Below are 21,270 nucleotides of genomic sequence, written 5' to 3'. Positions count from 1 at the left end.
GTCCTCCCATTTCACTAGAACATTTCTGAAGAGTCTTGACAAAGCTGCTCCTTGCTGGTGAATGATGAGGTTTGTAAGGGAGAGTTAAAGTTGACTAGTGAACGTGCTTCTAAGCAAAGTGCTCCTGCTTCCAACAGCTTGTCTTCTATTTCCAAGTATATCTGTTAGTCTAGTGAAGGAAATCACGCCTTCTTATAGCCTTTCCTTGCCTTCAGAGATCACATACACCGAAACTGAGTTGATAACATGATCTTCTGTTGAATAGTACAAGAAATACTGCTGCAGTATTTCTCTCATAGAAAGTGAAATCTTCACTGCTGATGAAATAGCAATTGCTATTTTATTAACCATTTTATTAGCAGTTGCTAAGTTTGGGACAGTTACAGGATTGGGTGGGTGTATGGTTTGATCAGAAAAATGATATTTGAAAACAGGAGAGGTTTATATTGGCTCAACTCACCTGTCAGATGGAGGTGGCAGAAGAAGGCACTTCAGTCCTCAACACAGACCTTTTCCTGGCACACCTCAATGTGACGAAATCAGGAGGTGTGTCCACACCGATGCTTACGTTATCATGACATTATTTTCCAGTAGTCCATTATAGGTTCATGAAAAATCTCTACAGTCCTTTTCGTGTTTTGATTTGCAGATCTGAGCCAGTGAACATCCAGCAGGCTGTGAATGTCTGCCATTTTTGCAGAGCAGAGTGGAATGCATTGACTTACTTGTTGTAATTGTGAACGTTTTGCATCGCTGCTGAGCCCAGAATTAGCTTTGGATGTTTCCGAGGAATCTCCTATATGGGGGAAGAAACTTTTGTAACTGTAAAGCTGAGTCATTTACCTCTCTCTGTTTTTCTCACCACCTTCCTCTAGGAGTTTGATCCTGAAGAGTTCTACCATTTGTTAGAAGCTGCAGAAGGCCATGCCAAGGAAGGGCAAGGAATTAAATGTGACATTCCTCGTTATATTATCAGCCAGCTGGGACTCACCAGGGATCCCTTGGAGGGTGAGAACTCTTTGTTTTGTACTCTCCAAACTGCTGAAGGGATAACCAGATATCCTGGTCACTGCATAGCTGAAGGAGGCTTTTGTTTTATTGGTTTTATTTCTAGGCCATTTTTCCTTATTTTCCTGTTTGCTGTCAAATTCTAGACTGTCCTTTCCAGCCCCATGTCTCAAAGGAATGTTGCTGGGCTAATGATTGCACATCAACAGTGACAATCCTTTCCTTACGATGTTAATAATGTCTCCCTGTGTTATAGTATTATAGCTGAAACAATGTTAGAAAATGGCTTTATGATTTAACTGTTTTCTCTGTGCTGTTGGACAGTAAAAGTAAGTCTAGCCGTTCCTCTAATTATCTGCCTTCCTGCTTGTGGCCTGGTTGGAAAGTATCCTATCATCTCACCTTGTTGTCCTCTCTGGGAAAAGTATATTTGCTGTGATTTTCCAGAAGAAACCAGGACTAGTGCAAATTTTTAGGTGGAGATAATGTTGTATTTTTACGTCTCCCATAGCAGTGAAACTAAAGAGAGTAATGCTTTAGAAGAGAGTAACAGCTTTTCTGCTAGGTGCCAGAATTCCATATGATAAATTGAATATGCTGTAAATGTACAGAGGCCCAAAAGATCCTACTTTTGGAATTCGTGAATTGATATTTATGCCTGGCACTTTGCTAATCCTATGACAAGTTTTAGGAGCATGCACAGCTTGCTCAGCAACAATAGAAAGTGTGGCAGAAACTGGAGGTTACTGTGGAATGTTTCAGTGATTGAACTGTACTTTTTATTTTCTCAGAAGAGCATAATTTCAGCATAAGTTAGTCGTCTGGATAGGACTAGCTTAACTTCTGTGGTGTTTACTGGAATGACAGTGACAGGTTGACTTCAAGTGAAGAGCTCTTCGGGAAAATTTCTACCAGAGATTGCTAAATGCGATTTAATAGCATTTGTTGAAATCTGACATTAAAGGGAAATTTCCTTTGATCCCTGTCATGGGAGAGAACCTTTCCATCATTAATTCCCCTTACTAAAGTCAAATTTTCTTTAGAAATGTGTGGAGGTGTCAAGGTGCCTTATTTCCTTTCTGTAAGGAGGGCACCCAGAAATGTCAGTGATGTCTGTTCAGAGACTAGAAGTTACTGTAGGATTTGGGTTTTCAAAGTTTATAGCATCTCCTAAGACAGCTGAGTAGCCTAAACTGACTTTCTCCCACTTTGCTGCTGCTCAGCATTTTGCAGAATCAGGCACATTTCATGCAGGGAGGTTGTTTGAAGTGTAATGCATCTTCTTTTCAGGACTACAGAGGTGCCACCAGGCTATACGCAGACATACATACATGGAATAGCTTTTAATATTAACTAGACAGCAGTTTCCCCAAACATGCATTTATTGCTTTTACTTATTATAGAAACCATCTCGAATAAGTCAGGCTGAAATTAGAGCAATTAATTATATTCATCTTTATACAAAATACTGCCTACAGCTTCTACGATGTTAAAGGTTATCACTGTATAATTGGGGTGACTTTTTACAGAGGGGAAAAATGTCCTTCATCATCTACAAGCACCTCTTAAAATCCTGTTTGTCTTGCATAAACAAAGAGAATAGTGTTTGATTGAGATCATTAGGAATAATCTTTCCTCTTTCTTTTCAGAAATGGCCCAGCTGAATAGCTATGACAGCCCAGACACTCCTGAGACAGATGATTCAGTCGAGGTAAAGCCGTAATACTCACTCTGTCTAGCACAGGTTTTTTTTATCTCTGGAAAGAAGTAGTCTGCAATAAAGAATTAATTATAATGCAGAGTAATTTTAATTAAAAAAACCCCAAGTGCTGACATTTAAAAGAACACGTTAAAACACTCATAAAAAGGTGGAAATCTCTGTACTGTGGTGATGAAATGCTTAGAAGTTCCAAACAGGCATTATCATCAAGTAGGTGGTGTTTTTTTGAGTTGCAAACAAAAAACATCTGGAGAAGTTCTTTGTAGCTGCATTTGTAAAATGTGATGGGTTTTGAAGGGAGTTGACTTTAGTAACAGACGATTGGAAAAATTTAATTCTATAACCTCTTAAGTTTCAAGGATCCTTAGTTTTTTATTGTCTTTTAAAATGTAATGTTGAGGAAAGGCCTGAATCTTATAGTCCACTGACTTTTGGTGCTAATAATTTGTGAGATAATCTGCAAGGGTACTAGAGATACAGACAGTTAGAGATACATCCAGATGTTTAGATATGTGTTGAGATTGGGTGAATGCTGCTTAAAGAAGAAAAGGACAAAAAGGTGATGTATACAATTAAGTAATTCCTGCTTCTGATTTCCATTTTCTTCTTTCCCCAGAGCCGTGGGGCCTCTGTCCAGTCAAAGAAAACTCCATCTGAAGAAGAGTTTGAAACTATTAAACTGATCAGTAATGGTGCTTATGGGTAAGGCTTTTACACTTTGCTTCAGAAGAAAGTATCATTGTCCTACCCAGCGAAGGGCAATAGCAGTGTTTCGCGAATGATTGATTTTTGTTGGCTCCAAAGCATAAATGAATTTTGCTTGGGTCTTAAACAGATCCCACACTTCTGATGTCTTCTGCATTCTTCTGGGAGGTACCATTTCTTGTGTGTTCTCAGGGTTTCTCAGACAATAGCCCCTGTACTGGACATAGTTTCTGGCTGTGAAGTCCTTATATTGCGTTGAACTGACACACAGCTTCCAGCTCAGGAACCTTTTGTAAAAATTAGTTGCCCTACATTAATGATTTCAGAGTCTGGTATTCCTAATCCTTCTGTGGTGCAAGTTTTCTGAAGCCCTTCCAGTCTGTGTCCTTAAGCCTGTTTTCCCAGGAACTATTTCTGCAACGTTTCTTTATGGTAGGTAGGTAAGATACAGACACTTCAGTTCCTTAGCTTGAGATGATGAAAACCTTTTGCCTAAACATTGTCTCTAGTAAAAATATTATTACTCAGTTTATTGTGAGATCCTTAAGTAATAGTAAAAAAATGTAGTTCCATGGTCTGAGAAAATTATTTTGCACCGGTTTCTGTATTGCTTATTAAGCCAGTCTGCATTTCCTTTCATGCTGTTTGGTTAACTCCTGTAGTTTGTATTTGGATAAAGGCTCAATGAGTGAGGGTAAAATTTTGTAGCTGCAAATATTATTGATGGTTCATTGATTGTTCATTGAAACAGCAAGAATATTGAGAGAGAAATAGCTTGTGCTTTTCTGTTCTTCCATGTATTCAGATTTTATATGTAATGTGGCTGTTCATAAGCACTTCAGATACTAAAATTACATTGGGGCAAATCTGCTCTGAGAAATAATACAGTAAAAATGCCATTAGATTTTATTATCCATTGAAGAGCCCAAAATGAGGTTGATTGGTTAAAATTTTAACTGCTCATACAAACCTATCCAGAATTTTAAAGATGGTTCTTTGACTCTCTACAATTCATAAATCCTTACTAGGGAAATCATTAGGCTGTAACTGAAAAGCGGTGATATTCAGTAGGTCATAACAGCAAAACTCTACAATTCATAAATCCTTACTAGGGAAATCATTAGGCTGTAACTGAAAAGCGGTGATATTCAGTAGGTCATAACAGCAAAACTTGAGTGTGTGCTTGAGTGTTTTGTTGAAGTGGGTACTTAGTTAACAGCAACTCATTTTTTTTGAAGCTATATGTGAGAAAAGTGGAAGCATATTTTTTAGTCAGTGAAGACACAATGGAGCTTGTCGAAGAGCTATATTGTTGGACAAGAAGATTTTATATCCTTTCAGCCATATTTCTGCACAGAACCCATTTTAAACTTGGTTTAAAGGGGGGGAGAGAAGTGGTTGTTTTGCTGTTACTCGTGTCTATCTTTACCCTGGGTGTATTTTATAGTCAGCTGCTGGTAGGACACAATATCATGTTAAACGTAATATACTCCGGAGAAAAGGAAACAAGCACTGATTCAATAAGGCAGGCAAACTGGATGAAAATTTTATTTGCAAACTGTATTATTAAAGTGCAGGAATCTAATGATCTGCAAATGATAGAAATGTAACAGATACTTTACTGAAGGAAATCCCTGGTGACAGTGTTGAGTCAATTTTATGAAGCTGGGAAAGAAATTGTGCTGATTCTGTGCATTTTGGACCATTTTTTTAAGTGGAATGATGACTGTAGTGTTGAAAATTACATGCCTCTGCAGTGCTGCTTAAGGAAGCTTGTGACATTTGTGTCTGAAATACCTCATTAGTCATATCAGCAAAAATGCTGCTTAGTTCAAGAAGACAGAGTAGCTTCTGGAAGGAAGCATCATGGGGTTCCTTCTTTTCAGGGGGAGCTTGGCACTGACATGGAGTCGCAGATAAGTCTGTCAGGATCTATCCAAAGCAGTTAACATCACTGTTTAAAAAAAAAACACAAACAAAACCAACCAGCCAACAAGCAAACAGAAAAATAACCCAACCACAAACAAGTTTGAACAGAAAATTTAACTTTTCCTCTTGGTATGTGATTTTCTAGAGCCGTGTATCTGGTGCGACACAAGACCACCCGTCAACGTTTTGCCATGAAGAAGATCAACAAACAGAACCTAATTTTGAGGAACCAGATCCAGCAGGCTTTTGTGGAGAGAGATATCTTGACTTTTGCTGAGAACCCCTTTGTGGTCAGCATGTTCTGCTCCTTTGAGACCAAGCGCCACCTGTGCATGGTTATGGAGTATGTGGAAGGTATGGTTGTCACTGTATGCACCTGCAAAGGGACCTCGGTCAGCCCTGCAGTTGCAGGGAAAGTTATGATGCCCTTTCAGGCAGGAGTGTATAGATTGCTTCGGACTGAGCCAGTGAAATGACTCATTCTGCCAGCAGTACAGTTTAGGATAAGGAGATATTCCATTTGTGAATCTCTGTGTCTGATACAACATGATTGAAGTGCAGCTGAGGAAGCGTAAAGCTACAGTGCTGGGGTCAGAAGTAAGCATGGACTTTACAGTCCTCATTGGAAAGAAATCCTCTCTCTCTCCTGTGGGATGGCAGGCCTAGATCCATAGCATGTTTGCTTGGCATTGCAGTTAGAAAAAAGACAGTTAAGAAACATCACCAAGCAGCATAGTCTTTATTCTTGAGCAGCCTTATTTAAATTACAGTGCTATTTCATGCTGGGATTTTTTTGTTTGTTTTGCTTATTCTTTGGAATATTATCTGATTTTATTTTATCTCTCCATCTTTCTGTAAGCAATAAATTTCCACTGGTGGATAGGATTAATTTCTTACGCCTGCCTTGCTTGGCTGAATGTTTATGAGAAATGAGCTTATTGTATCAGTGCTCTTTCAGATAAATTAGTGGAATGAAAACAGATGTATTGGCATAAAAAATTTTAATATGGATTTCTGTTTGTAAGTAGAGATGAAGGTTAAATGAAATGTGTGGGCAGTGTTCCTTAAGAAGCTTGAATCGGGCACACACAGACTTATTTTCATGACTGTCACTGTGTTCAAAGACAAGGCTGCCTCCCCATACGTAGGGAGAGCCAATTAGTAGTTGTAGAGGTGTTTACTTACTATTTGAAGAAGCTTGTATATCAGAAGTAGTATGTGTCTCAGTGGTGGGGAGCAAAGAAATTTATAGAGAGGCCAGACAGTCATGAACTGCCCTTTCTTCAAGGCTTGCTTAATGGTTTCGAAATGGCATCTGTACAGTTCTTCAGCAAGCATACCCAACATACATGGATCTAGATTTTCCTAAGATTTTAATATTTATATGAAGCTCAAGACAGAATGTACAGAGAGCTTTAAAATTCAGGCTAAGAGAGTTGAGATTGAGCCTCATGACTGTTCTTTCACTGTGCCGTATTTTCAACTTTTTCTTAGGAGGTGATTGTGCCACACTTCTCAAGAACATTGGTGCACTGCCTGTTGATATGGCGAGGATGTATTTTGCTGAGACTGTTCTGGCACTGGAGTACCTACACAATTATGGGATTGTTCACCGTGACCTGAAACCTGACAAGTAAGTCTTTAGCTCTTCAGAAGCTGGAGGGAGAGAGATGGTTCTTTAGGGTCTTTCTTCATAGGCAAGAGGACATGGGGGCTAGAGACAACAGAGATCTTCAGTGGCATCTGACATGTAGGAGATTTTATGGAGTCTCTTGTTACCGATGTAGAACCAGATAGACACTGAGAAAGGATTGGAAGAATGTCTTCAGGTACTATTTCAGAGCTGTTGCTACACTGATGAAATTATGGCAGAAGGTGTAGTCTGATTTCTAGTTGCCTTGGCTGCCCTATAGTTAATAGGAGGTCCCTTCCAGGTGTTTGATGGGGATGTAACGCTGCGAACTTGCTTAGCATTATCCTATGTTCTTTTTTTTTAATTGCTTTTGGGAAACAATTAATTGAATGTTGGATTATTTTGCTGCTTCTCTTTCTTCTAGTCTCCTGATAACTTCCATGGGTCACATTAAACTAACAGATTTTGGACTGTCTAAAATTGGGTTAATGAGTCTTACAACTAATCTTTATGAGGGACACATTGAGAAGGATACCAGGGAATTCCTGGACAAGCAGGTAAGCTGAAAAATTTTGTCTGTTGATGTGGGATCAGATGCAAGATTCCCTTGGGTTAGAATGGGATTTTATAGCACTGCATCTCTGCCTTAATGCTGTGCTGTGTGTTGTAGAGTAGGAGGAGAAGACACAAGTCTATTCTCATGTTTGTGCATAAATTGGCATCTTTTGGTATTTCAGCTTCACGTTTTGGAGTGGTGCACTTCAGCTCCTAGTTTAGGATATTGAAAGTTTGGCCCAGGCAGCAGTGCAGGTGTGAACAGACGTTGGTTTAGAGGCATAACACAGATTTTGCTGGAAGATTGTTCCACGGTCTCCCCCTTCTGGTGCTTAGAGAGTTCATGGCAAGTTCCTGTATGTTTCTTGGGATTTTGTCTGATGGCTTAAACATTGGGTTTTATCCCCATAATATTTACTGAGGGTCATTTTTCTCCTTAGTCTTCATTTTGCTAGGCTTAACCAGCAAAATTCTTCTTGGTAACAAGATAGATTTTCCTTTGATGAATGAACAGCACTTCTGTGCACCTCCTTCAGCTTGAGTTGCTATTTTCTGGCCATAGTTGGCAGGAACTATACTGTTCTGGATGCAGGCTCACCATGCCTTGTATAATGGTGTTAAAAAATACTTCCCTCTTCTGAAAATATCTCAGACCACAGCTGAATTTTCTTACCTGTGCCAAGTATTAATTCATAATCACCCTGTGGTATTTTTGCCTTTGCTTCTGAGTAATTATGGTTTTTTTCTAGCAGAACTTCTTCTTTGGTCACAAGATCATGGTCTTGCACTTTGCAGTGTTACAACTGTATTGTTGCTGCTTCTCAGACTCAGGCAACTTAGACCTTCCAATATGATTTCCTTAGCCTTTGTCTCTGCCAGAGGTACCTCCCAAGTTTAAATGCTGGAGTGTGTAATCATGCTGTGCTGCTAATTCTGCATCTGTGAAGCTAAGTTCTGCTAGCACAGAGATGCGGGAGGTTTGTCAAAACTGAGTTCCTTATAGCTGTAGCTGTGCCAGTAGACATCCATCAAGCAGACAGACCCTATACACACAGAATGTGCATTTTTCCCATATGCTTTACTGTATGTGCACCAAAAAACTCCTTAGCTAGCATGTCCACACGAGGAACATTTCATAGTATGTGATATTATTTATGTGTAGGTAATGTATTCCTCAAATACAGACTCTTGCTCTATGGAAGGTAGTTCACAGCATAAAGTGGTTAGTGGCAGAACATTAATAACTTCCTTGTAGTGCTCTAGGGGCGGAAAGAAAAAAGACAAGAATAAACCTTGATGTGAATTTGGCAGTTTTTAAGTTAATTGCTTTCCTGCGTTTCTCTTGAGGTCTGTGGTACTCCGGAATACATTGCACCAGAAGTGATCCTGCGCCAGGGCTATGGGAAGCCAGTGGACTGGTGGGCCATGGGAGTTATCCTGTATGAGTTTCTAGTTGGCTGTGTTCCTTTCTTTGGGGACACACCTGAAGAGCTGTTTGGACAAGTGATTAGTGGTATGTTTCTGTTCTGTCTCTGGTGGGGTTTCAGAATGTGCTGTGAAAACGCTGAGGATCCACAGTTTAGTCAGAAAGGACTGGGTATAAAATAATGGCTTTTAATTTTAAAACATTTGTCTTTCTGTGTCAAAGTAGCATCTGTCTGATTTCAGCTATCAAGAGTTGTTGAGTTGCTTAACATCTTGCTAGATAGCTCTTTCATTGTGCATGGTGTGGAAGTCATGGTCTTTCATTGTGCATGGTGTGGAAGTCATGCAGATGCTTGTGGGATTGAGGAAAAGTGTTTGAGGATGTTTTCTGTTCTGTGTTTTAACTTAAATGATGGAGAATATGAAAGGAGCAGCCGCCAACTGGTCTAATTCAGCCTGATTTTGGTTATTTCTTCTCTAGGTGCAAATGTCAGTCAATTAGTAATTGTTGTATAGGTGAAATAAAAAGGAAGTTCTAAGCAAAACACATTGAAGCTGTTGTACTCAGTACCTTCACATCTTACGGCTTTTTAAACCTGTCTCCTGCTTGGAGTTGGACAAATGATTGCTTTGTGTTCTCTCAGTGAATATGCCAGTGAAAACATTTCCTATTGGGAATACTTTCTGAAACAGTAAATTTTTAACACACTTTGCAAATGTCCTTTGTAAAAAGCAAATTTCAGCAAAGAACTAAATATGATGCATGGAATTGTTGCCTGTGAATTGTTCTCTCTGTTCCAAGTATAACCAGCTTGGAATGTGCAGGCACAAGATACAGCCGCAGTATTGTCGGTGTCTTTGTTTATGGATCGTCATGGAAGTCCCATTTCATACTTTATTAATAGAGTTCTTACTGCTCTTTTTCTCCACTGACGCTGCTTTGACTGACAGCAGCTTTAGCTGACGCTGAATTTTATGCATTTTGGAAAATGTCAATGCTTGAATTATATTAAGTATGCAAGCTGCTGAATTCAGGGTATTTGCGATGCTGGGGCAGTACTTGAACACTGCATTTTAAGGTATAGGCTTGTGAATGGTTATTCAAATCAGTCATCAAGCTGGTAGAAAATGTCAAGTCTCTTTTTGTCTCCAGATGAAATTGCCTGGCCAGAAGGTGATGATGCACTGCCACCAGATGCTCAGGACCTCATTTCTAAGCTGCTTCGCCAGAATCCTTTGGAAAGAATGGGAACAGGTAGGAACCTTGTGCATAGGAAAGTATTACCCAGAAGGAGGAAAAGAATCTACCTTGCCAGTGATGCATACCCACCCATGCTGAAAAATGCTCATCTAGAACTGGGAAACCGTTTGTACTGGGTTCAATGAATCTTGTGTGATGGAGCTCTGAGAACTAGTGTGGACTGTACATGAGTCAAACTGTATTTTGTCAAGACAGTCATTACTGTCTTGTTTGGCAAACAAGAAAGGGGCACCATCAGCTTGGCAATATAACTGCTCAAATTTGTTCTGTTCTATTAAAGGCTTGAGGGTTGTTGTCTCCATTTGAACAGTGTATAATCAGATCTCTTTGAAGTTCTTTTTGACTAGGGGCTTAATCCCCTCCATGGATGTGAATTCCTTGGTGTAATGAAATAAATGAAAACTTTCTCATTCCTAGAGGCCTGTACTGTAGAATTCTCCAAACATACAAAACAGTCTGATAATCTCTTTGGCAAAGTCAGATGTGCACATCAATCTTCCTGTATGCTAATGTCAGATTTGTAGTTTTACAGGCTAACACTTCTCATTTGCTGGTAGTAAGTTCCCAAAAATAATCTGTAGCTACACTCTTGTTTTAAAATAATTTGTGCAATTCTGTGGCTTCACAGCACAGGTTGTCTGTTCTGTGGATTTGTTTAATTTGATTTAATTTTAGATTTTCAACTGGAAACTACACTTTAAGGATAAAATAAAGACTCAGATGTATAGCAGTTCCAAAAGGCACATGTATTCAGCAGACTTAACACATGTGCACACAAGGGTGCTGAATAGATCATGAATTAATAATGATATCAGATGGTTTTCACATGTTCTTCTTTACCTCAAATCCATGTACTTGAAAGATGTTGCTGTCATGGAAAAGATGTAGAGTTTCTTGCCTTATGAAATGAGTTGATGGACTGATTTTTTGATTCCTTATATACCTGTAATGCTGAGACTGCTGTTCTGCTTGGCATCTTGTAGTGCCACTGGCACTCAGCAGACCTTTTATCTCTTTTCCTCTGCTATATTCTTTTTTAAAGAAGACAGCAGCATCTTTTATGAATATTAATTTCATTTGGAAAAAAAAAAGCATATGCTGGTAGTCAGATAATCCCCAGTTTTCCCTTCTGGGTACCCAGGCTTCTGAGCTTAATATCAAAAGATACTAATTCAGGAAGATAGGTGAGCCCCTGCCTTGTTTTAAGCACATGAATGAGTTTATTCATGACAGAGGAGCCACTCATGCTAAGTGCTTTCTGAGTTTGCTCTTTATTTAGCTATGAACAAGATGGTATTTAGAGCTTGGAAATTTTAAATTAAGATGTTAATTAGTTCTTAATCTTGCACTTGCGTGGAATGTAACAGCAGATGCTGTTTTCCAGCCAGTTTACTCATGTATTGACATTAAACAAGAGGAGGAGGTGGGAAGGAGGAAATCTTGTTCAGATTTTATCCTGTATCACCACTTTGGTAAACGGATAAGTCGTTACTCAAAATTCTTGGAAAATGGACTCCAGGTACTTAGTTGTACTTGGGCACATTCTTTTAGGCTCTTGATATTTTTAGGGTTTGTTTTTTCTCATTATGCAAATGCTGAAAGAAATACTCTGCAATGAAAGATGCTTTATTTCAGGTAGTGCCTTTGAAGTGAAACAGCATCGGTTCTTTAAAGATTTGGACTGGAATGGATTACTTCGACAGAAAGCTGAATTCATCCCACAGTTGGAATCTGAGGATGACACAAGCTATTTTGACAGTAAGACTGAAGATTCAACCTAAATGGCATCCTGGGTTTTGTGCATATTTCATTTTTGAAATTGTTAGAGATAAGTCATTGGTAGAAATGGAATGAAACATTTGATGGAAGTTGCTTTTGTAGGTTTCTGCTCAATGCCAGGTAAGGCTTCTTTGAAAGCAAATTAATTTTAAATGGAAAGATGCTGCTGCTGAAGTCAGTTGGCTTTTCACTGGTGCCTGTGGTCCTGCCAGCCATGGCCCTGCAGTGAGAGGTACTGCAGTTGTTATGCTGGGTTTCTTACAATACTTCCAAAGCATTTGGTAAATGCAACTTTCTTGAGCTTTTGAGCACTATTATCTCTCCCTAGTGTCTGTTTTCAGCCAATATTTCTTTAAATAAAACAAACAAGCCCTAACCCTTGCAGACAAGTATGTAGGGAAAATTCTTATTTGAAGTAATTTCAATTATTTTCACTGCAAGTGTATCACCTTATTTTAGTGTTACTCACTCTAATGAGATATGAAGTGAAGTGCCTGTCTGGTGTGTATAAATGTCTGGGAACTGCCATGGTATCCGTGCTATGTAGGATTCCTGGTATTTCCAGATAAGCACCAGACAGTCAGTGCTCTTGGAAGAGGAGGGAGGAGTGCCATGTGAGGGATGGAGAGGTCTCTGTGCCCAGAGCCTCTGTTCCCCAGCTTTCCTCATTTTGACACTGGGAGCTGAGCAGGTGGAAAGGGCTTGGGCGTGTCACTGGTCAAGGAGGGGGTCTCTCCGCAACTCCAGCTGCAGCACAGGATGATGCTAGGCTATTTAAGTTTCCTGAACTATGGAAACTTCTGCCTTACTTCAGTGGAATCTCTTCCATCCTTCTCCTAGGGCCATGGGACTGGCTTACTTCATGTGAAGCACATCTGTGCTCTGCTCCTGTGCTGTGCTCAAGGAGAGAGGGAGAAAGCAGCCTGCCTCCAAGCCCTCTGCTGCCACACTGCAGGAGCAATGATCCTGTTTAGACAGTGCTCTTCCAGTTGGGGAATAGATTTTTAGGTTAGGAGTAGGATGAAGAGAAAGATAATTCGATAAATCTCCATGTCCTTGCTGCAGAGAGCAATTTGAGTCAAGCTGTGCAGAGGGGCTGAGGTGTGTTTTGCATAGTTTGAGGTTGTATTGGTACCACATACATGTAGGAACCAAGGTGGTGGTGTGTTCGCACCACTAACTGGACTTACTGGACACTGAAACTCTGGTCACTGCGTTGGGTCAGTCACTGGGAGAAGTACAATGCAGCAGCTGTTAAGTGGATCCTGTTGGGTAAAAGCACCACATAATGTTCAGTGGTGCAAATCACTGGGTCTGTCAAGTAGGAATGATGGCAAATTCCCCAAGTACCGAGGCACGCTCAGGAGGTTATCAGGGTGACTTTGATGTGAGTCCTCTATGAAGGCTGGAATTCTGACATCAGAGAATATCTCACACAGACACTGATAAAAGTTGGTGTTGCTGTTATAAACCCTAATGGAGGAAAATTTAGAATTTATAGAAGTAGCTTTCTGGCTGATACAGTGCAGCAAATTTGGCTCAGTATAGCTATCAGCCTCCTGTAGCCAAACTTATTAACACCCACCCCTCAAAATCCAATGTGGCTGGCTTAGAAATCCAGTGCTGCAAATCTCAAAGCACAAAATCTCTTTTAGGAGGCAGTTTAGATTTTTGCATTTAAAAATAGCTTTGCATCTTGGCTGCTTGCCTGTTTTCTTTAACAAAACCTAATCCTTTTGCTAGTTGTAGGAGAGAGAAGAGGAAATATTTTAGGGGGTAAATATTTCTGTTTTGTTAAAGAAAGCTTGGTTGCAGGACAGACTTTGTGCAGTTAAAAAGCTGTCTATTGGAAACTGGAACAGTGAATTGTTTCAGTTTCCTTCCATATGATTGTTTGCTGTAGAGAAGAAGTATCCCTACCACAAAGGGTCTGCAGGATTAGACACCCGCTGAATACCAGCTGCTTTTAGAATCTAATACAGCTGATGGTATAAGATAAATTCAGTAGCAAGGAGGTATCCTGCACTGCTGACTACAGAATGAGCAAAACTGGCTGGGTATGTTTCGTTATTAAGGAAAATACCCTGCATGGTATATGAACACTCAAAGTTCTTGGTAAACAGACAAGTAGGAATACTTTCTTTGTGAGAGTTACCACCAGTCCTTGCACTGATGACATGTGCCATGCCTTGTTCACAGCCCGTTCAGAACGGTACCAGCACCTGGATTCGGAAGAAGAGGAAGACACTAATGATGATGATCATGTGGAAATTCGGCAGTTTTCCTCATGCTCGCCGAGATTCAGCAAGGTAGGAGCATGCTGACTTGTTGAAAGAGAGGAACACAGCTTCATATGAGGTAGATTTTAGTCATACAGTTGATATGTTTGGGGATTGCACGGTGTTTAGTATAAACTGAGGAAAGGAAAAACTGTATATGTTGTTTATTCTGTGATAATCTGTGGCCTTTTAGAAGGTGAGTACCAGAATAATTGGAGAATAAAGTTTTGTATTTCTTCATGTTTCGTTAATATGCAGGGCACTGCAGAGGTCTCTTCTGTCTCTGATACAGTTTGATGTTTTTACTAATGACTTGGATGCTGGCTTAGATAGCATCCAAAGCTTATTTTCTTTGAACAATGTCATTCTGAAAGGGTCTTCCAGTAGGTAACAAGATGGTATTAGGACGAAAATTGATTCTCGCATTTTGGAATAAGGGTCTAAAATCCAAGAGATCCCATGTAGTAAGAGCACAGGTGAAGCTTGCACCTCTGCTATCGTTTATTGTCTCAAATACAGCCTGAGGAACAAAAGATGAGGTGACAGTTTGAAAGAGAAGGATCTGGGCATATAATGTATCATGACTTAGATGTGCCAACTTATTGAAGCAAAAAGGCAGTTGCCATAGTGGGAGAGCATAAATATTTTCTGCAAGGAAAATGAAGAAATCCTTTCCATCTGCTTAGTGCTAGGAGGGCCACATCTGGGTACTCAGTCCTGTTCTGGGCAATGTTCTTGAAAATGAACAGGGACCAGTAAAAGAGAGTCCAGAGGAAAGCAACAAGGATGATCCGAGATCTACAAAACATAAAACCTAATGTGTTCCCAGATACATAACTGCTAGAATGAAAGTACATTGGTCTTCCTGTTCTACACACACCTGATAGGAAATGATGGGCACAGAGGATGTATAGGATATACTGTAAGAAGTAATTTCCAATGTGGAACAATAATTAAGCCCTGATGTGGGTTGCCTGGGGAATTTGGAGCATTTCCATCTCTGGCAGCTTTTAAGAACAGGTTAGAGAAACATCTGTCAGGTGTTAGAAGAGAGATGGCTCTGCTTTGAGGTGAGGAAATGGACAGGAAGCCCTTTGGAGGTCCCCTCCAGCCATGCTTTCTGGATTCAGGTCTGTGCGGGTGGTTCAGTATGTTTGGGGAAGGGTAGAAGGGAGAAGAAACACTGTTTTGAGGTCAGGTCACTATGAATTGTCTTTTCCTCTTCTTAATGAGACGGGAGTAGGAATTTTACTTAGGACCTCTGACAGGTATTTCAGATTGTCGTGACAGTTCCTCCAGATTTCCACCACTGAAAGCAGTTTTGAAGCACCAGTTTGTTCTTCTTTGTCCTCAGCTGGGCTACAGTGGTTTAAGTAACAGTTGCCATTAATTTTATGGAGTTGCTCCTGATTTGCATCACCAAAAGTATGTTCAAAATTGGACCTGAGGATTAGTTGGGGTTTTGAAAAAGTTGTAGTGAGTATGTAAGGGTTTCTTTTTTCCTGCCTTTTCTCACCATGAGTATTATTCATCTGCTAGACTGAAGCTTTTCTTTAGGGTTCAGTGGTTTTGCCACAAAAAGAAAAAGTTCACTTTTAATGAATTTATTCTAAGACCTGGGAAATTATACAGCATTTGTAATGTGGGAGGCATAAAAGGCTCATTATATTTTGAAGTTCTTGTCTGACAATTCAGCCATATGATTTATTAATAGTTATCTTGTTGATGCTCTGAATTTTTAATAACATTATTTTCATTAATCTCTTCTTATGTAAATTAGGTCCACAGTCAAGTGTAGTTTTAAAAGGATGGATTTTTTTTTGCTTAATCATTTAATTATTTAAAGACGGCTGTAAAACCAAGAAAGGCACTTTCATTAAGCTGTCAGCATTATAGTAGATTCCTTGAGGAGGACAGGACTTTTTTGTTCTGAAATAAGCTTGGGGCAATGCTGATAGACTGATGATAATGAAATGGGGTCATGAGCGTGATGCCTATCACTGAATTGAATTTGCGTAGCGAGATTTCAAGATCCAGATGCCAGCCTTCAAGACTTGTGGAGCCTACTTTAGCAATATCTCTTCTTGAGTTTGAGAATGGTTAAAAACTAAAATCAAGTAGTTTCAAAAGGTCATAGTATTTCTGTGGTGTGCTGGGCTGTTTTCAGAAGAGAGAGGTTGGATGCTGTTGTAGAAAAGTATGTTCAGTGTTTCTCAAGTTTGTCTCTTTGCTTTCCTCCTTGGCACACTTTGAGCATGTCACATCTGCACTGTGTTATTTAGTTAAAGAACGTTGCCATGTTCATGCCCTTGGAGAATATCTTCCATTTTGAGAAGAGATTATGCCCCTTCATCAGAAAAGGCCATGTAGGTTTGTTTTCTCTGTATAGAAGGACCTTTTGCTATATGCAGGTGTACAGCAGCATGGAACGTCTTTCCATCCATGAAGAGAGGAAGACTCCACCACCAACTAAACGGAGTCTGAGTGAAGAAAAAGATGACAGACTGGACAGCCTTGGTGGCTTGAAGAGCCGAGACCGCAGCTGGGTGGTTGGGTCACCAGAAATGTAAGTTCTGTAGAACCAAGCCTTCTGGTTTCTTGTAGCATCTGACCTGCGCCAAAACTTTCTGTGACCAGTGTTAGGTCAGGAATGCTTCATACGATGTATTTCCATAGGTGAAGCCTGGAATAAATAGCTGAAAATCATAGAATGGTTTGGATTGAAAGAAACTTTTAAAGATCATCTAGTCCAACCCCTCTGCTGTGGGGCAGGGTCACCTTCCGCTAGACCAGGTTGCTCAAAGCCTCATACAACCTGGCCTTGAATGTTTCCAGGGATGTGGCATATCTCTGGGCAACCTGTGCAAGTGTTTCACCATCCTTGTAATAAAAACAATACGTAGAAGTGATATGGTCCTTAAATGCATCTTGTTAAGTATTAACATCTCCTAAGTTTATGCCAAGTACTTTGAATGAATGTAAAGGAATTATAACCTTAAGTAAGGCTTTAATCTGTGTGACGACTAGTTACATCAGAAGCGTCCCAACAGCAGTTGTTTCTTAAACATCAGTGAATCCACAGTGTGGTGTGGCCAGACTTTTGCCATTTGTCACAAGTGAGAGAAAATATTGGGAAAGTCCAGAGTTTCTAAAGCTCAGAATATCCAAAAACCTCTTGTCTTCTAATAACAAATGTCAGTAAAATATGTTAATACCCAGATTTTGGATATCCACCACATTTCTAGCATTCCTGAAATAATTGCCAACCTTTCCTTAAAAATGGTTGTGTCACATTTTGTGTAACTCCTGGTTGGCATTACAAGATTCAGAAAAAAGAAAAAAGTTATAGATTACACTCTTAAATCACGTGCATCTTACATCAGGCCTTCTTGGCTTCAGATTCACAGCAACTTTGAAAGAAAAGGCCATCTAATTCCCAAAAGAGCATGGATGATGATTTACATTTTGTAATTGTGGTTTTTATAATCTTTAATATCATCTTATTGAACTGTACTTTCCTTTGGTATTATTCCTTCCTCTCTTAGAAGCTTAACAATGGAATATATTGGAAATCTAAACTCAGGTGGTGGCCCAAGTCTGTGCTAAGTCCTAATGATGTGGCTCGGTCTCCTAACTTCACCCTAAATTGATTCCAACTTTGTGAGTTGGGTCTGTGTACTATTCTCACTCTTTAATGTTCATTATCCTCCTAACTTGACTGAGGGCCTCGGTCTTGGTTTTTCCCTTAGATTACGTAAGCGCTTGTCTATGTCTGAATCCTCACACACGGAGAGTGACTCCAGCCCACCCCTGACCGTCCGCCGGCGCTGCTCGGGGCTTCTCGATATGCCCCGTTTTGCCATTTCCACTGAGGACGAGGGAACTGTTCTCAAAAGGCCACAGTCTGAGGGAATGCTCTTATCCACCGTGCAGTCACGGGAAGGGCTGCCAGTGCCCATTCCAGAACAGCCTGTGGAGCAGGAGCTGCAGTTGGAAGGTGATGCTGGACCCACCACCCTCTCCACGGCTGTCAGCAGCGCCTCAACGTTGACAGGTATGTTTTTGGTGTGATGGTGTTGTGGTCCCCAAGAAAACCCTCTTAGCTTTCAGACATTAACTGTAAAACTGTGGATCTGGATGGTAGATGATGTAAAGGTCTCTTGCAAAGTGGTTATTTAAGTATAGTTTTGTGGATGTGCTTGACTTTGGAATAACATCAGTGGTTTAATCTCTTCAAAATTACATCTTATATTTCAGTCCTGGCACTTCAAATTATTAGGGTCTTCTCATGCTTGAGACCCATATGATCTATGCCTCCTTACAACTACTGTGTGCCTACCTAAGGCAGCATCATTTTAAGCATTCATCAGAGCAGATCACTGCCGAGTTGGAGCTGGAGAATATGGGTATCCACCACATTAACAGATCCCTGTTTCCTGTGGGTTTATTTATCAAAAACTTCTGAAGTAGAGACTTGAAATTTGCTGGGGTGTGAGGTTTGTGTCAGGGATGTGCTACTTGCTGTCTCAGCCAAATATCCCAAAATTGAGCCAAGTTGCAGGCTTAAAAAAGTGCATCCTAAGTTTAGTAGACTGGGTCTTAGAAGCCAGGTTTTGACTTCTCAGAAGCTTTGACTGTCCTGGGACCATTCTCCAGCACTTGGCTGAGCTGAGCCTTCCCTGCAATGGTGCCCTGGGCTGCTGCAGTGCAGGGCTGGGCTCTGGGTGCTGAGTGTCACCAGCTCCTGACCATTTCAGGGCACCAGAAAGACAAAGGACAAAGCTGCCTGTTTCTGAGAACAGAGGAACAGCTGGGAACCGGTGGGAAGCAGTAAGGACGAAAAAAAAAAAGCCAGTTTGCACCAATAGAAGAGATTGGAGAAGTTGAATTAAAGGTTGGCAGGTTGGTTCACAGCCCAGAAAGCCAACCATATCCTGGGCTGCATCAAACGACACATGACCAGCAGGTCGAAGGAGGTGATCCTACCCCTCTGCTCTGCTCTCATGAGATTCTACTTGGAGTATTGTGTGCAGTTCTGATGTCCTCAACATAAAAAGGACATGGAGCTATTGGAGCAAGTCCAGAGAAGGCCACGAGGACAATAAAGGGGACTCAGGCACCTCCTGTATGAAGACAGGCTGAGAAAGTTGGGGCTGTTCAGCCTGGAGAAAAGAAGGCTGCGTGGAGACCTCGTAGCAGCCTTCCAGTATCTAAAGGGGGCCTGTAAGGATGCTGGAGAGAGACTCTTCATCAGGGACTGTAGTGATAGGACAAAGGGGAATGGGTTCAAACCTAAACAGGAGAGATTTAGGTTAGCTATAAGGAAGAATTTTTTTACTGTGAGGGTGGTGAGGCACTGGAATGGGTTGCCCAGGGAGGTTGTGAATGCTCCATCCCTGGCAGTGTTCAAGGCCAGGTTGGACAGAGCCTTGGGTGGCATGGTTTAGTGTGAGGTGTTCCTGCCCATGGCAGGGGATTGGAACTGGATGATCTTAAGGTCCTTTCCAATCCAAACCATTCTATGATTCTATGATTGTATTTGAGAAGGAAGGCATATTTAGGGGAAGAACTAGATTGTAGTGTTAAAGAACAAGGATTAGCTGGGTTACGAAAATAAGAAACAAGTTATTGGATGAACCTGAGAACAAGCAAGCAAAGGAATTGTGGATGCATTGAGGATGGAAAGGAGGCGAAATGAGTACTGGGCAAGGAGTCAGAATGGCAGCAAGACTGGACAAGGACAAAGTGAAGGGCACTGGGCAGATGTGATGGTGAATTGATAACAGAAGGTGGAAATGCCTTAGAGGAAATTCACCTCCAGACTAAAGCCAAAGAACCCCACATCTCATTATTCTTCTTCTGCAATCCAGTCTGTGAAATTCCTTCAAAATTGTCCCATTTTCTGCTTTGGCTCATCCTTCCAGAACAGGCCCAATGCTGCCATCATGTCTGCCACTAACCCGTGAGAGGAGGTGTAGGAGTGAAGGAAGTAAGCTGCCACATACTTGGATAACATAGGTGCCATAGGGCAACCTTAGTTTCTAAATTTCATACTAAAAGACCAGAAACATGCTACTAAAAATTGCAAGAACACCTTAATTACAAAATACAAGTATCTACAAGTTGAAATAGGCAAAAAATGAAGCTTCCCTGGGCAGCTGCTTCCCTGAGCCTAATGCATTAGAGCAGTCTCTAATCTGGGATTCAGGGATACCATTGCTTCAGTGTCCCCGGTCTGCACAGTTAAGTCAGAGGCAGGGAACTGCAAGAAAGGATTTAATTCCTGTCACTGTCTTGAGGTGCTCTGCTAATGTTTATCACAGCCTTTTCACACGCAGCCTCCGATTCTGGGTTCTTCATTGTCTGGGAGCCTTATTTGAAGCTCTGTGGCTGTTAAATGTGGAACAGGCATCTTGTACCGAGGTCTGTGGGAATGGTGCTTTGAATTTTTATTTTCATGGTACTTCCTGCTTGACTTAGTATGCAGAGCAGTGGTGCCCACTTAAATAACGATGATCAATGTTTTGTTCTGTCCTCATTGCTCAAAATGTGGCCCTAAGGCTTTATTTATTGCACGCTGCTTAGAATTTGCTTTTGAAGACAGAATGATTAATTTCCTTTGTGGACTTGCTGTGATGCTCATCACTTTCATTTCTAAGCACCTTGTAAATTCTAATTAATGTATTTTCACAGAGCCCCTTGAAGGCATCAGATGGGGAACTGAGGCACTGAGCTTGAGTACAGCACCCTCAGCCCTCAGCATTGTTACATGCCCAGTCTGATTTTCAAGATTATTTTGCATTTTATATATAATTATAGCAGGTTAAGTAATTTAAGACTAAATTGCAGTGGTGCACAGAAGGGGGCAAATTGAGGTTGTCTTTGCAATCCACGTTTTTACTTTCCCCAATTTTAGTACTTTAATATTCTCTTAAAATGGATTTTTTATGTGCAGCTCCAGTAGAACCTGGCTCTT

The 21,270-nt window shown here is 40.7% G+C and overlaps 1 protein-coding gene across 5 annotated transcripts in view; it reads left to right on the top strand.

Moving 5' to 3' along the window:
• Nucleotides 1-21,270, top strand: part of MAST2 (microtubule associated serine/threonine kinase 2) — a 192,412-nt gene that overhangs the window by 162,057 nt on the left and 9,085 nt on the right. For all 5 annotated transcript variants that reach the window (XM_080623790.1, XM_080623792.1, XM_080623791.1 and 2 more), the window contains 12 exons: nucleotides 876-1,008; nucleotides 2,658-2,719; nucleotides 3,345-3,430; nucleotides 5,508-5,716; nucleotides 6,857-6,995; nucleotides 7,420-7,552; nucleotides 8,898-9,063; nucleotides 10,129-10,230; nucleotides 11,872-11,994; nucleotides 14,215-14,324; nucleotides 16,706-16,860; nucleotides 18,044-18,348. In XM_080623790.1, coding sequence (XP_080479916.1) covers nucleotides 876-1,008; nucleotides 2,658-2,719; nucleotides 3,345-3,430; nucleotides 5,508-5,716; nucleotides 6,857-6,995; nucleotides 7,420-7,552; nucleotides 8,898-9,063; nucleotides 10,129-10,230; nucleotides 11,872-11,994; nucleotides 14,215-14,324; nucleotides 16,706-16,860; nucleotides 18,044-18,348 — 1,723 coding nt within the window. The remainder of the gene's footprint in view (nucleotides 1-875; nucleotides 1,009-2,657; nucleotides 2,720-3,344; nucleotides 3,431-5,507; nucleotides 5,717-6,856; nucleotides 6,996-7,419; nucleotides 7,553-8,897; nucleotides 9,064-10,128; nucleotides 10,231-11,871; nucleotides 11,995-14,214; nucleotides 14,325-16,705; nucleotides 16,861-18,043; nucleotides 18,349-21,270) is intronic.

This window comes from Psittacula echo (assembly GCF_963264785.1).
Source record: "Psittacula echo genome assembly, chromosome: 7".
Classification (NCBI taxonomy): Eukaryota; Metazoa; Chordata; class Aves; order Psittaciformes; family Psittacidae; genus Psittacula; species Psittacula echo.
Note: the sequence above shows the minus strand (reverse complement) of the source record. Positions and strands in the feature narration are given on the sequence as shown.